We start from the raw sequence: 14,263 nt of genomic DNA, 5'->3' as shown, positions 1-14,263 counted from the left end.
AAATTTCTATTTATATAAATTATATATATAGTTAAATGTTGTCGAGTCAAGTATAACTCATAGCCACTCTGAAAAAAAATACCTGAACCCTGTACTATAACTATCATCATTTTACTAGGTTCATAGTTTCCAGAGGCAAGTGATTTAGCAAGTGGATGCCATTCTCTCTTCCAAATGGTTAAAGAGTAGGGTTTAATATTTCATCTCAATGACACTAGGATTTCTAACATGTGTAAAGGACAATTTTGTTGTTGTTATGTACCGTCGAGTCAGAATCAACCCATAGTGACCTTCCAGTGGGGTTTTCAGGGGCAGTTAATTCCACGGGAGGAGATTGTATATATATACATATAAATTCTTGTGGCTTAGTGTGAAAGGGTTACCCTACCTATCTTTTAAAGGCATATGTTGAATCCACCAGCTACTCTTCAAAAGAAAGATGGATAATCTCCTCCCATGTAATTTACAGCCTCTGAAAATCTACTGGAGGGTCAACTAATGAATCAATTTTGATACAAAAGAATATAATAACAAAAACAACAATATATACAAATGCATACAAAAATTGGCTTATGTAATTTACTAATTGGATTAATGTATGCATGCATTACATTCATTACACAATTTTGTAATAGATGGATTGGTTCATTCTCTTTCATTTTGTTTTCATGCTTTTCCTAAGAATGCACTATTAAAATAAAATTATGCTTTTCCTAAAGAGTCAATTGCTTGTAAAAGTAAAGGGTTAGTGAGTGAGTGAGAGAAAGACCAGCATGGAGATGGATTGACTCAGTGTTTGCAGCATTTGGCATTTGGCTTGATGATTACAGAGAATGTGAGGAGAACGTGAAATAGGGCAAGGCCCTAAGAAATTGTTCATTGGGTTTCTTTGATCTCTAGTCAAATCAATGGAAGCTAATAAGGCTGATGGGGCTTGCTTAGTATAGATCAGTCATCTGTGTAAGTATCTATTATGTCTTTGGCACACAGAGTCAAGCACAGCAGCAATTGTGAGTATAGCACAGGAGCAGGCAATGTTTTGTTCTGATGCACATAAAATTGTTATGAATTAAGACTGATTTAACGACACCTAATAACAAACAACAATATCTTAGGCAAGGAAGCCATGGCACAATAGTTAAGGACGTGGCTACTAACTGAAAGGTCAGAAACTTGAATTCAGCAGCTCCTTCATGGGAGAAAAGGCCTGGCAAATTTTCTCCTTAAAGTTTCCAGCCTAGGAAAACCTAGAGAATAACTCTACTCTGTCCTGGAGGATCGCTACAAGTGGGATCTACTTTATCACATACCAGGTCAAGGAACTGTCCTAGTAATTATGACAGTGTTTTCCCTACTCTCAGGTGCTTGCGGATAAATGGTCACAGGTGTATCTGCTCTATAATCAGGCTGATCCAAAATGTTATGAAGGAAGAAGTAAAGGATGCTATTAGCGGAAGCTCCGGTGGCCTAGTAATAAGAAGCTGTGCTGCAATTGCAAAGGAAGGTGGTTCAAAGCCACCAAATGTCAGCTGTTCCTTGGGAGAAGTATGGGTAATCTTCTCCCACGTGATAAACTGTCTCTGAAAAACCATGGAGGGTCAGCGATGGGCTAGCTCTGACTCGAAGGTACACAACACCAATTAGAAAGAATAGGGGGCTCTGATGGTGTCCTCCTTTTAGAGATGTGCAGCTAATCCAAAGGCTATGCTTCTATGATCTTCAAACTCATTAGTACCTCTATGAGTGAAAGAAGACCAGTTTCTTCCTATGCTATTTACCGTCTCAGAAAACCAATGGAGAGTCAGCAGTAATTCAGTTCGAACTTGAAGGCAATGAATTTGAGGTATCTTGGGTCATTAGACGGTATAGCCTTGGCGGTGTAGCATGTAAGGTGTCTGGCTGCTAACTGAAGGGTCTCTGTCTCTGCCAGAAATGATTCAACATTGACTCTCCATTGGGTTTTAGGAGGCTATCAGTCATATAAAAACGGTGTCCATTTTTCCTTCACAGAGAAGCTAGTGGATTTAAACTTCCCATGTTTGAGTTGGCAGCACAACTCCCACTAGGCCACTAGTAGTGTTTTGAATCCACCAGTCTCTCCCTGGGAGAAATATGTAAGCCTCAGAAGTTCTGCAGAGGCTTACTATGAGTTGAGAAAACATCCATGGTATTGAGGTTGGAGGTAATTTACACACGTTTGTTTGTTTTGAAAAGGTGTAAAATGATGTAATAATCTGATAGAGCCAGATTGGGAGACATATAGCATCAGAAAAATTGGCCATCAGGGACCTCTCCAAAATCCTGAAGAGCAATGATGTCAGTTTAAAGACTAAGGTGCACCTGGTTCAAGCCACAGTCTTTCCAGTCATCTGCTATGCATTTGAGAGCTGGGCAATGAAAAAAGATAACAGGAGAAAAATAAATACATTTATGTTATGGTGTTGGAGAATAGTGCTGACTACCTCATAGATGACCAAAAGGACAGGTGTGTCTTAGAGAAAGTGCAACCAGAATGTTCCCTGAAGGCAAAGATGATAAAGCTTCATATCACATCTTTTGGGTACGTTGTTAGAAGAGGCTATTTCTTGGGAAGGGACATGGTGCTTGGGAATGTGGAGGGTCAGCTAAGTGGAGGAAGACCCAAAACTATGTGGATTGACACAATGATTGTAGCATCTCTGGATGGTAAAGATGGCAAAAGACAGGGAATAATTTAGATAAGTTGTTCATAGGCTTTCAGTGAACAATATTCGACAGCACCTAACAACAACATCAGATATAGTATGGGGAGAGGGTCAAAGAGACTGTCTTAAGAAAGTGGCAGATAAAATGAGTACCAAGAAAAAATGAAATTTATCTGGGTGTAAATGAGAAATGAGCATTATGGGCTCAGGAAAATTGCCTAGATAACTTGTTGGATAACCTGCAAACTCAAAAGGTTAAAAGAAAGGAAAAGAATGAGAATTTACTGGGCATCTGCTGTCTGCCAAGTTTTTGGTTGCAGGACACTACCTGGCAACCTGAGGGTCAGAGTGATATTAATTTATGAAGATATTCTGTATCAGGCTTTGGGATGCAGAAGTGGAGGGGCTACAGGTGATTTTTCTGCTAGAATGCTTAGCAAAGAAACATACAAATTATTCACAGCAGAGATACTTTCTGTAATTCAAACATCTGCAAGATGTTAATGGATACACTGATGGACACCATGAGCTCTGTTCTGAATGCCAAAGAAAACTCTATGAAGGATGTATTGTTTGAGCTGAGTTCTGACAGATAAATAAATAAGCTCTCCCCTCTGATAGAAAAGAACTAAAGTCCATCTTGGTAGTTGTTAGTTGCCACATTTGGTTCTGAATCATAGCACCTGTATTTATAGTGTAATAAATCACCTGTTCCTGCCCCGTTTTCATGGTTATTGCATGTGTGAGTCCATTGTTGAGGCAACTGTGTAGCACATTCCAACAGAGGACTCACCTTCCAGGACTGTATTGGACAATATACTTTTGCGAGCCACAGGGTTTTCATCAGTTAAGTTTTGGAAGTAGATTGCTAGACCTTAGTATGGAAGGTCCTCTAAAACTTATCCACCATGGGTTCAAGCAATACACTAGCGCCCACAGTATGATAAAGTGGCAGATAGTTAGCAATCTTCCAGGCATGAGCCTTAGCAAATGTGAAAGCATGCTCACTGCTAGGAAAGAACATGTCCCACTGGAGAACAAGACACTTGACTGTAGAAAACATGCAGGAGGCATGGAAGGAAGGTAACCTGGAGTCTGAGAGATAGAATTTCATTTGCCTACTTTTAAGATTTCTACCACATGCCTTATAAATCATGAGCCTTTCCCCGTTCTAAAGTTTCCTAAAACACCCAGGGGCTTCTTGTGGTATGAGGGCGTAACTGCAAGGTAAATGAGCTTGGAGAAAGTGTGGGCTAATGGAATGGTATTGGGAAAGGAGATTCCTCTCTGTGAACCTGAGGAGCAGAATCCATTTTTTTAAAAAAATTCAGAAGGAATAACAGATACATAAAATGTATTATAAACAGTACAAGAAGGAAGAAATAACATTTATTTTAACATAAACTTGTAAAATCTTTTATTATCCCTGCAAAAAAAAAAAAAAAAAAAACGAACAGAGGAAATACTGTAAAACATAGGACATGGGGTCAGGGAGAGCGGGTAGCCCAGGTTCAACATAGTGAATGTGGTACATACATAATTATATATAATAAAATGGTTCAAGCTTTTAAAAAATACACTTTAACCATCCAAAGATCCTAGCAGTGCTATCTTTATATTAGAATATTAAAGAATGAATTTCACTTCAATTAATGTGATTGTTTTCAAAGCTCTTTGACTTCATGACATTATTGAGAATTCTTTTCTTAAAAAGATGCCGTTTTCTAAGAACAGAAATCAGAAATCTATCTATTACTTATTAGTATTAGCTTGTCTCTCTATTCAAATATGTAGTTACTAAAATTATAGTGTTCCTAAAACAATATTTATAAATAGTATATAAAATCAAAGTGTAATGAGTAATTACTGACATTATGCCATACTAGTAAAGACATAAAATATCTAAAGTTAAAAGATGATAATATATTAGTCCTTTTAGAACTTAAACACTTAGAAAATCTAAATAATGAGATGTTTTCTACAGAGAGAACTGTATGATACACCAGTTTTATAACATAATGTAGGCAGCAATCTAGGGTCAAGAGGAAAAAAGTTCCCTAATATATTCCCCAAGAAACAATATCAAAATAATTTTCATTTTACAAAAATAATGAGTATTATTGCTTACATTAGCAACATTCTAATGAAACACTATTTACACATTAAATCCACAATCTTTTTCCCCTACTAGTCACATAGAGTTGTTTACCACAAACGTGGTTGTTATGAATGAGATATTGATTTTAAAAATTTATTTAATTCTGATTATTATATTTTTAAACTTTATTATATATTCGTGAAAGTTTACACAGCAAAACAGGATCTTGTTCAACAATTTCTATACATACTGTTCAGTAATTTTTTTCTTCCCACAAGTTGATGCTTCTTTCTTTTGTGTTTTCCTATCTTTTCAGTAATGCTATACAGAATATAAGAAGTTCTGGTGTTACAGTGTATAGCATGATGCACTGTAAACAAAGACAGCAGTTAAATCCACCAGCTGCTCAGGGAAGAAATATAGGCAGTCTCCTGTCTTTAAGATGTGCAGCCTTGGAAACCTTTTGCAGACCTGCTATAAGTTGGAGTTGATTACACAGCAGTGGGTTACAAGGAATATATTCTAGAAATACAATAGGCCACTTTCAATTCCATATGCTTTGAAAGATTTAACTGCCAAAGACGTCAATCACATAGCAGGTAAAATAAATAGCAGAAAATATTATGTTAAACACTTAATATACTTCGCAGACAAACTGGAGGGATCAACAGTCCTCTCACAAAGTGAGGAATTCTTGGAAAAGGCGAAAGTCTCACACTTGCTTTTTATCTTCTCTGGGGCTCCAGCGAAGAAGCCTGGATAATTTTCCACTGCATAGTCCTTGCTTTTCATCAGTTTTTCTTTTTTCCACTGTTGAGAAAAATCATCACATCAGTTTAATTAACTTCCACACACTTCTCCACTCCATCCTGTTTTAAAACTCAGAACTGAAAAAAACATTTGGGGAAGACGAAAGCAGAGAACAACAAAACCAAACAATATATACAAAAAATACAGCTCATTAATAAACCTCACTTCAATGCTTTGCCTATTACAGGGAGCGCTGATATGCAAGGTTTTATTGCTTGTTTGTTTGTTTTTTCGGAACCACCTGAACCTTCACTTCTCTTCTTTAACAACTTTTTGATTCTAAACATTTTTCTGGAATGGGTTAACCGGAACTTCTCTAGAGTATAAGCATCAGTGATAGGTGAAGATTCTGTAAAAACTGACAAAGATGAAAATTACAAGAAAATTACAAGTACCTTCCCAGAAACTTCTGGATGATTTTCTTGACCAAAGGGGCTTCTGGATTCAGGCAGATGTCCTTCCCATTTTTCAGGCGAGCTCTGGGGAGAAATGAGGGGCAGGTAAGATTCACCTGAGAGCCTCAAGGTTTGAACACACGCAGGCTGGTGACTTCCCGCTAGCCACAGTTACAAGGCATCTGCACCCTGAGGACTTACATCACTTCCACCCTGGAACACTGAGGGCCAGCGTCAATCACCTGGAGCTTACTGATCTTACTAATCAATTGGGGAGTCCCGGGAGTGAAGGTTAAGCACATGCAGCGTAGCTCTCTCACCACAGTGGCCGAAGGATTGGCTGGGGTACAAAGAGAAACATTGTGTTAGAAGGGAGTCTTTAGGCTGATTCCTTCCCCAGCGAGATGCACAGCCTGCTGTGCACCTCAGACGTGCGCCTGGCTCGCGCGCCTGGCCCCAGGAGAACTCCGGGAGTGCCGACTGAGGTCTCACCGCTGTCCAGGGGTCTCGGTGTCATCAGCAGCAGCAGCGCCAGCAGCAAGCTCACTGAGCTCAGATTGGCGGGGCTGGACCTCCGACTCATAGTGGCTAACAAAGGTTAGCCAAGGGTGTGCTGGCTCCGGAGGCTGGAGAGAGGCGAGAGGAGGCACAGAGCTTTGAGGCACTGTGGTCTGGATTCCCTTTTTATCTGCTTGTTTTTTCCTTCAGCCAGGAAACTCAAACTTATGGGATATGGGAAATTCCCTTAACTGGGAGGTGGGGGTGCGCAGAGAGGGGGTGAGGGGCGTGGTGAGGGGAGCTAGAGCTGTTGAAGTTGGGGAATAGGGTAGCTGGGAGGAGCTGATGGCACCAGGTTTGCCAACACTGAAACTTGGCCCAGAAGCCACTGGAGCAGCCCAAGGTGTGTGGACCCACCCTTTACCCTTGCCCTCACCTTCCTTCTCATCCTTGGGGGGCCCCCTAAGAATGGCCTGCTTCTCCTGGAGCACAGAGTCCTCGGTACCCTTCCTCTCCATCCAAAGAGAAAGCTGGAGCCAAAGTAGCAGGAGATTTGATTTTAGAATAATTCCTGACAGTGTTTAACTCTTTCATTGTCATTGCTGTGTAAGTACTGTCAGCTATGATTAGGGCTAACCGGAAAGATTTTCCTAGCCAGCTGGCAGGCAGGTCTGATTCTCAAATTTTAGGTAGGTTTTAAAAGTCAAGATAGTATGAAGACAGCTTCACGACTTTTATTTGAAGTCCTGGACAGGCTCCAAATCAAGTCTGCTTACTGAAAATCCTATACGTGCATGTGGCAAGCATATGTTTGTTAATGTGTTTTGCTTTTTTCTTTGGGGTTTTTTTTAAGTTTCAAATATCACTCAGTAGATTTCTTTAGAAGATAATGCCTTGTTTCTGGCAGTTCACTACAAGATTTGGAAAAGGTACTGGTCTTTGTTAGTGGGCTAGGAATTGAAGCAATGCCAGAGAATCCAAACCAGCTCTCATGGTGGCTCCTCTAGCAAGGGAGTCAACTCTCAGCACAGTGTCTTACAGTCTAACCTACCAGTAAGTGACTCTCCCAAGGGTTTTGAGGAGTCTATAAATTGAGACGAGATTGTCCATGTTAGTCTGAAGGAGCACTTGATGAATTGAAACCCAAAGCTCAGAGACCCTGGGGTAGACTAAGAGCTTGAGGGGCTGGCCAACAGGGTTGATCTAGAAGTTTGAACCAATTTGGTAGCAAGACAGTACTCTGGTTTCTTCCAAACAATTCATGGTAGGGGTCATATGGGGAAGGTTCAATCACAAACTGCTGGCATCCAGGTCACCACGTCTTTTTTCACAGGTCGACTTTAATTTTAAATAACCACTGACTTGAAGTTCAAGAGTGAGGTAACTTCCCTCTTCTCTACTCTCTTAGTGGTGGTCAAATTAGATCAATGAGGTTTAAAAGGCCAGGTTTTTCATGTCTGTAATTCTATGGCAGACCTAGAAAAACAATGGGATGGCATATGTTGTTTCCTTTCCTGAAGCCTAACTAGACCTTTCCTAGCTTGAACTTCTTCTGTATGATTTTCAAGACTCATATCTGCATAGTTGCTACCAAAGATGATGAATAATCATGATGATACTTGGAAACCACTCATCTACCAGAGTTCTTTTCTTTGTCTTCTGTGACTTCGGGGAATTTTAACTCCCCTACTCACTCTCCTTTGCTGAAACTTTAAAACTCCCTAAACTTTTAATCTTTAGAGATCTCTTCTGGGTGGTTTGGCCCTCATTTTGTGGGAAGCTAAGTAAGTTCTTTTCCCTTCTCAGCTTCGTAGCCCCTAAGTACCAATAGTTTCACACCTGACTCAGATAATGCAGTCCTTCATCCTTCTGGGAGTGGTAATCTGTGGATTTATTATATTGACTTTTTAGGGATTAAAATGTAACTAAAAAAAAAAAACAAAACCAAAAGATAAACCTCTTTGATGTGGATAAGAAAAAAACACACACACCTTAAAAATATGACTAATAGTCTTGGGTAATTAAACTTAACCACAGGGAATAAACCATTTATGATAAGATTTAGGAAAGAAAATGTTTTTAAGAGCATAGATTATTAAGCTTTCAAACATTTCTGGTTAGGTCCAAGATTTTTTTTCTCCCCCACACTAGTTTTTGCACATAAATGCCAAGATTGGAGAAGGGTCATGGGATGAGATTGTCAGTTCCTTTCCATGTTTTTAGACTTGTGCGTGCTTCACCTAGTTTGCACTGTGAATCAACTCACCATGGATGCAAGCGAACTTAAGCAACTGGCAGACAGATAATAGAAAGTCCCCCATGAGTGGGCTGTTGGTTGGATTGCTCAACCTGATGAGGAAGTAGTGAGTAATTTAACCTACTTTCCACTGAAATCTCTTGAGGCCATTGTCCACATGTAACTCTTTTATAGACCTCTCTGATTTGCACCTTGTGCGAAGGCCAGCAGTAGGATAGCTAATAATACAAAGAACTCCTGAAGCTGAGAATAGCAGCACCAAGAATCACAGTAGACATGGTTCTTTAAGAATAATCATTCCTATATCACCAAGAAGGTGGATATCGTCAAAGGGAGCTCTACCAGCCTAGTGGTAAGAAGCTGCACTGCAATCCCAAAGGAAGGCAGGTTGTTTGAATCCATCAGCTTCTCTACAGGGGAAGGATGGACAATCTCCTCAGATGTAGTTTACTGTCTCTGAAAATCTGCTGGAGGGTGAGCTGAGAGTTGGTTCCAACTCAACAATAACAACAACAACAGCACCAGGGAAAGGGAAGAAGAACATCAATAAAATGGATTGACAGTGAATCAATCAGTAACAATGAGCTCTATCATTCCAGAGATGAAGATGGTGAAGGATAGGGCAAGGTGCACACCTGTTGTCCTTAAGGTTGTTATGAGTTCTAGCAAGCTTGATAAGATCTAACAATAACAACAATGACATATCATCAATTTAAAGGGAAATCATTTCCCATACCTACACTGTAGCCACATACTAAAGAAAGGCATTGTGTTGGTTTTGTTCTTAACAATGGTTAAACAATCTATTAATGACATCTTGGTAGCCAGAAAGATTTACTGTATGTCAAAAGCAGTATAATAGTAGATATTTTATCAGAATAGTGTAATAACAAGAAGACATTTCTTAATAATTTTCAGCTTTCAAAACACATGCATGCTTATTATCTCTTGATATTTACATTGCCTCATTGAAGCAGATAAGAGAAACTTTTATTTCCCCATTGCACCGACAACTGAAAGGGCAGCTCTTTGAGTCCACTAGGCATACCTCAGGAGAAAGATGGGCTATCTCTCAAAGACACTGATAGCAGCAGAAACCCAGCAGAGGATCCGTAAGTCAGAATAGACTTGACAGCAGTGAGTTTGGGTTTGGTTAGACAGAAAAAGTAAGGCCTGAGAAGGAGTTAAAATGCACAAAATACAGGGCGGAAAGTCAAGCATTAGAGAATCTGCCACGCAAAAAATTTTATTTGTTCCAAGATTATAAACCAATTTCTACCAAGACACTGCCAAATATCTCCTTGCTTGTTGCAATCCAGTTAACCACTTTATTTGCATTTCCCAACAGCCACATTTTAGGTTGCTGAAATCCTCAGACTATTTACTTGTGGCCTTTGAGGACCACAATGATACTGAACATCATTTAGAGTTCCAAATTACGCAGTATTAAAGTGTGTGCTTTCTAAATCTCTCTTTCTTCAAGATCCAGCTCACAATCCTGTCTTCTCTGAGAAGACTTTTTCAGACATGAGCAGCTGAATGTGCTGCTTCTACTTCTGGCCTCTGAATATTTAACATATGTATAATAAGTACCTCGAAAGGCTGAATTTAACTATTCTTTCATTTTCCTCTTTTTTGCCTTTCTGCTAACTAAGAAAAAAGAAAGCAAAACAGCCCGCTCCCCAAGTTTCCCTCAAATCTGTTACAACTCATGGTAACCCTATGTATGTCTGAGTTGTACTCTGTAAGGATTTCCAGAGTTTTTTTGTTTTCAAATATTTTTGCTTTATATTGGTTTACATACAGAAATCTTTATACACTGTGTTTCAGTCTTATATTGTGTTTTACACATTTCTTTATTCATACTGTGCTTTATACAATCATCTCCAGGTTGCTCTTCCTAGGTATTTCTGAGCAGCCTTCGAATTTCCAACCTTCCAGTTAACAGCTAAATCCTAAACCCTTTTCACCACTCAGGGATTTCTCTAATCAATTGCTTTTATGTTGTTGTTTATTGTCATTGAGTTGGCTCAGACTCATAGCAATCTTATGCATAATAGAATGAAAATGCTATAGATTCAATAGCAAGATGTTATCTTTCTCATAACCTTCCACATTCCAAAATCAGTAGCAAGAAGTTTGTGAACATTTGGTGGCAGACCATGGCAATAACTTTTTATTTAGCTGTGGATTGCAGGGCTATGTATTGCCATTAAGAATTTGAATTTTTCTGTTTTGAACTGGTTTTTCTATGTTAGAAGCTGTTTCTTGAATATTCTCAGTGAAAGTTCAAGTTTCTGGAATAGAAATCTTTCAAAAAAGGTACAAAATCTGACAGGGTATATAATATAAAAAATGTATATAAGCAAAGGTACCAAATCTGTCAGGGTATATAATATAAAAAAATGTATATAAGCAAAGTTATAACTGAATGACATAGTTTCTATAACTTAGAGATCTCTAGAGATAAATGAAAAAGAAAATTCTGACTAATTAATACTTATAAATAGTGTAAGACCATCATTCTATCCTATGTTCTTTCAGCAAATCAGAGAAGTCTTTAATGATGTGATACAATATATATATAACATTAGTGATGATTATCCAGGACGCTGGGCTCTATGAGGAGAAATGTGGCATTAGGATTGGAGGAAGAATCATCAACAACTTGCATTATGCAGATGACACAACCCTGCTTGCTGAAACTGAGGAGGACCTGAAGTGCTTGCTGTGGAAGGTCAGGGGCTGCAGTCTTCAGTATGGATAAAGAAAATAAAGATTCTCACCAGTGGGCCAATTGGCAGAATCATAATGGATGGTGAAGAGATTTAGATTTTCACAGTTTTTGTTTGCTTGGATCCACAGTCAGTCTTGGCACCAGCAGCCAGGAAATTAAAAAACGTATTGTGATAGGGAAAGTCTGCGGTTAGAGACCTCTCTAAAGTGCTGAAGTGCAATGATGTCAGTCTGGAGACTAAGGTGTGCCTGATACATGTCATGGTCTTTGCAATCACTTGCTATGCATCAGAGAGCTAGACAATGGCTGGGGATGATAGAAGAAGAATTGATGCCTTTGAGCTGTGGTGCTGGAAAAGAGTATTGAATATACCACGGACTATTAAGAAAACAAACAGGTTAGTCCTGGAGAGGGTGAAACCAGGCTGCTCCTTGAAGCTTCATCTGACATACTTTGGACATGTTGCAAGGAGGGAACCAGCCCTTGGAGAAGGACATCATGCTTGGAAGGGTGGAGGGACAGCGCAGGAGAGGAAGACCCTCAATGAGATGGATTGATTCAGTGACTGGGATAATGGGGTGTGTCGGAGATAGTAAGATTGGCACAGGATAGGGCAGAGTTTAGGGCTGTTATACACAGGGTCACTATGAGTTGCAGGCGACTTGACAGTACATAACAACAGCAACAACAACAGTGCTAAATTCTGTCATTTCCCATGAGAACTGCATATGTAAGGAGTAGAACTGCTCCGTAGCTTTTTAAGGCTTTGACCTTTTTGAAGCAGAAGATCATTCCTGTCTTTTGAAGTGTCTCAGGGTTCCAACCACAAATCTTTTGTCTAGTAGTTGAGTAGTTAACCAGTTTTACCATTCAGGGACTCCTAATGTACAGCATTTCATAGCTAGGTGCCTTTGAGTTAAGTCCAACTTATAGAGACCCTAATATAACAGAAAAAAACTCTGTCTGATCCTGCACTGTCTTCACAATGTCTTCATAAGCTCTGCACATAAGCTCTTTGTTGCAGTCATTTGTAAAGTCATCTAGTTGAGGATATCTCTCTTTCTCCACCTCCAACTCTCTACTTTTCCAAACATGATGTCCTTCTCCAGGGACTGGCCTTTCCTGTTAAATATATCCAGAGTGTGTGAGACAAAAATCTCACATTAGGCCTTTTCAAAGGTAATGCAATATTCTTTATGCTGCCTTTAAGAAATGCTAAATGTAGTATTTACTGATACAGACCTATTATTATCATGTTAAGTATCAAGGATATCAATACAAGGAAGACAGCATAAGTTTATGTAGAGAATAGAGTTACTACTGCTTGTATTCAAGAAAAGGGAAAATCCAGTAACTCAAGTTAACTTTGCAACATCAATGTAACCTACCTCTTTTCCACATGAGCCTTGGCACACCAATAAAGAAGCAGCATCACTTACGGAGATAAGTTTCCTTCAAATTTGCCAGATCTACTATTGCATAGTAAAAGGGGGGAAAAGGCTCCCTCCCCCTGCCCCTTATCCATTATACAATTTCCCGTTCTGTTGTATTTTGTGTTAAATTGGCTTGTGAAATTTAGTGGACTTTGGGTCTTCACTTCATGCCGTGTTGTGCCTGGGCTGGAACTCCAGCTAATTGTATGAATGCTTTCATATCGGTCTCCTGGGCAGACAGAGTTTATCTTTTGCTTAACTATACAAATCTAAAAGAAATATTTTGCTGGCACTAAGAGACATTTCATGGAAAGTAAGAGATGAGGACTAAAGTTTTAACTGTTTCCAAAGCCTTTGCCTTCTCAGAAATCAGAAGCATCTGCTATTTTTTCGGAAATTTTTGTACTAAGCACAAAACAAAAAGGGGGGAAAGAAACAACACAAACAACTCCAAGTTTCAAACCCTTTTTAGATACTTTTGAGAATACTTCTGTATGGGACTTTGGAACTTCCAAGGCAGTTTCTAGAAGTTATATTTCTAATCTTATGTAAATTATGATCATTTGCTATATATTGTTCTGATCACCATTAATTACATATCTTCTATATGCATGTGTATTTAAAGCAGAATGCTTCCTTTATATGACTTAAATATATTTCATTCTCATTTAACACATACTGAAACCTTATTAATTTCTGTTTTTTAAAGAATAACTGTGAGGTATTTTTGTGTGATTATTTGTATTTCTTCTTCATAATCTAGATCCAAGGCTTTTGCTTGCCTCATGTACTTCAGGGGCATTGCTAGGAGGAGCTATTCCTTGGAGAGGAACATGATGCTTGGAAGGGTAGAGGGTCAGATAAGGAGAGGAAGACCCTTGTCTAAGTGGTTTGACACAGTGATCGCTTCAATGGACTCTAAGCTGTCAGGAAGTGTGAGGATGGCACAGGGTTCAAATCTGTTGCTCATAGGGTTGCAATGTTCGTACTTGACTCCACAGCACCTAATAACAACATTTGTGTCCCTCCTTAATAATCCAGATCCAAGCCCTTTGTTTGCCTTCTTTGACATTACTTGAGGAAATAGCCACAATCTGACATTATACAAGTATCCAAGGCATCATTGATGAACTCAGAGAACATACACACACAAATTCCCCACTAACAGCAACACCAGCACTATCACCACCACCTTTACAAATATTAATACCACAAGTAATAAAAATAAGAATCAGTTGATAACAGTGCATCTAAATTCCAAAATCAATCTCCACAATAGTCTACGTGTTTCCTATTGCCAAAGGGGCCCTTTAGAGTAGTGAGAGAAGATCTTCACCCTGAAACCTACAGC

The 14,263-nt window shown here is 39.1% G+C and overlaps 1 protein-coding gene across 1 annotated transcript in view; it reads right to left on the bottom strand.

Annotated features, from left to right (window-relative positions):
• LOC102850250 (platelet basic protein-like) overlaps positions 1 to 6,570 on the bottom strand; it is a 25,139-nt gene extending 18,569 nt beyond the window's left edge. Inside the window, exons 1-3 of the mRNA XM_006898466.1 lie at positions 6,480 to 6,570; positions 6,189 to 6,327; positions 5,988 to 6,071 (exon numbers count right to left, since the gene is read on the bottom strand). Coding sequence (XP_006898528.1) covers positions 5,988 to 6,071; positions 6,189 to 6,327; positions 6,480 to 6,570 — 314 coding nt within the window. The remainder of the gene's footprint in view (positions 1 to 5,987; positions 6,072 to 6,188; positions 6,328 to 6,479) is intronic.
• Positions 6,571 to 14,263: the final 7,693 nt, after the last annotated feature.

The sequence above is a fragment of the Elephantulus edwardii genome, unplaced genomic scaffold (assembly GCF_000299155.1).
Source record: "Elephantulus edwardii isolate Elephantulus edwardi_28Jun2011 unplaced genomic scaffold, EleEdw1.0 scaffold00230, whole genome shotgun sequence".
In the NCBI taxonomy this organism is placed as follows: domain Eukaryota; kingdom Metazoa; phylum Chordata; class Mammalia; order Macroscelidea; family Macroscelididae; genus Elephantulus; species Elephantulus edwardii.
The sequence above is the reverse complement of the archived record's forward strand: the minus strand, read 5'-3'. Positions and strand labels throughout refer to the sequence as shown.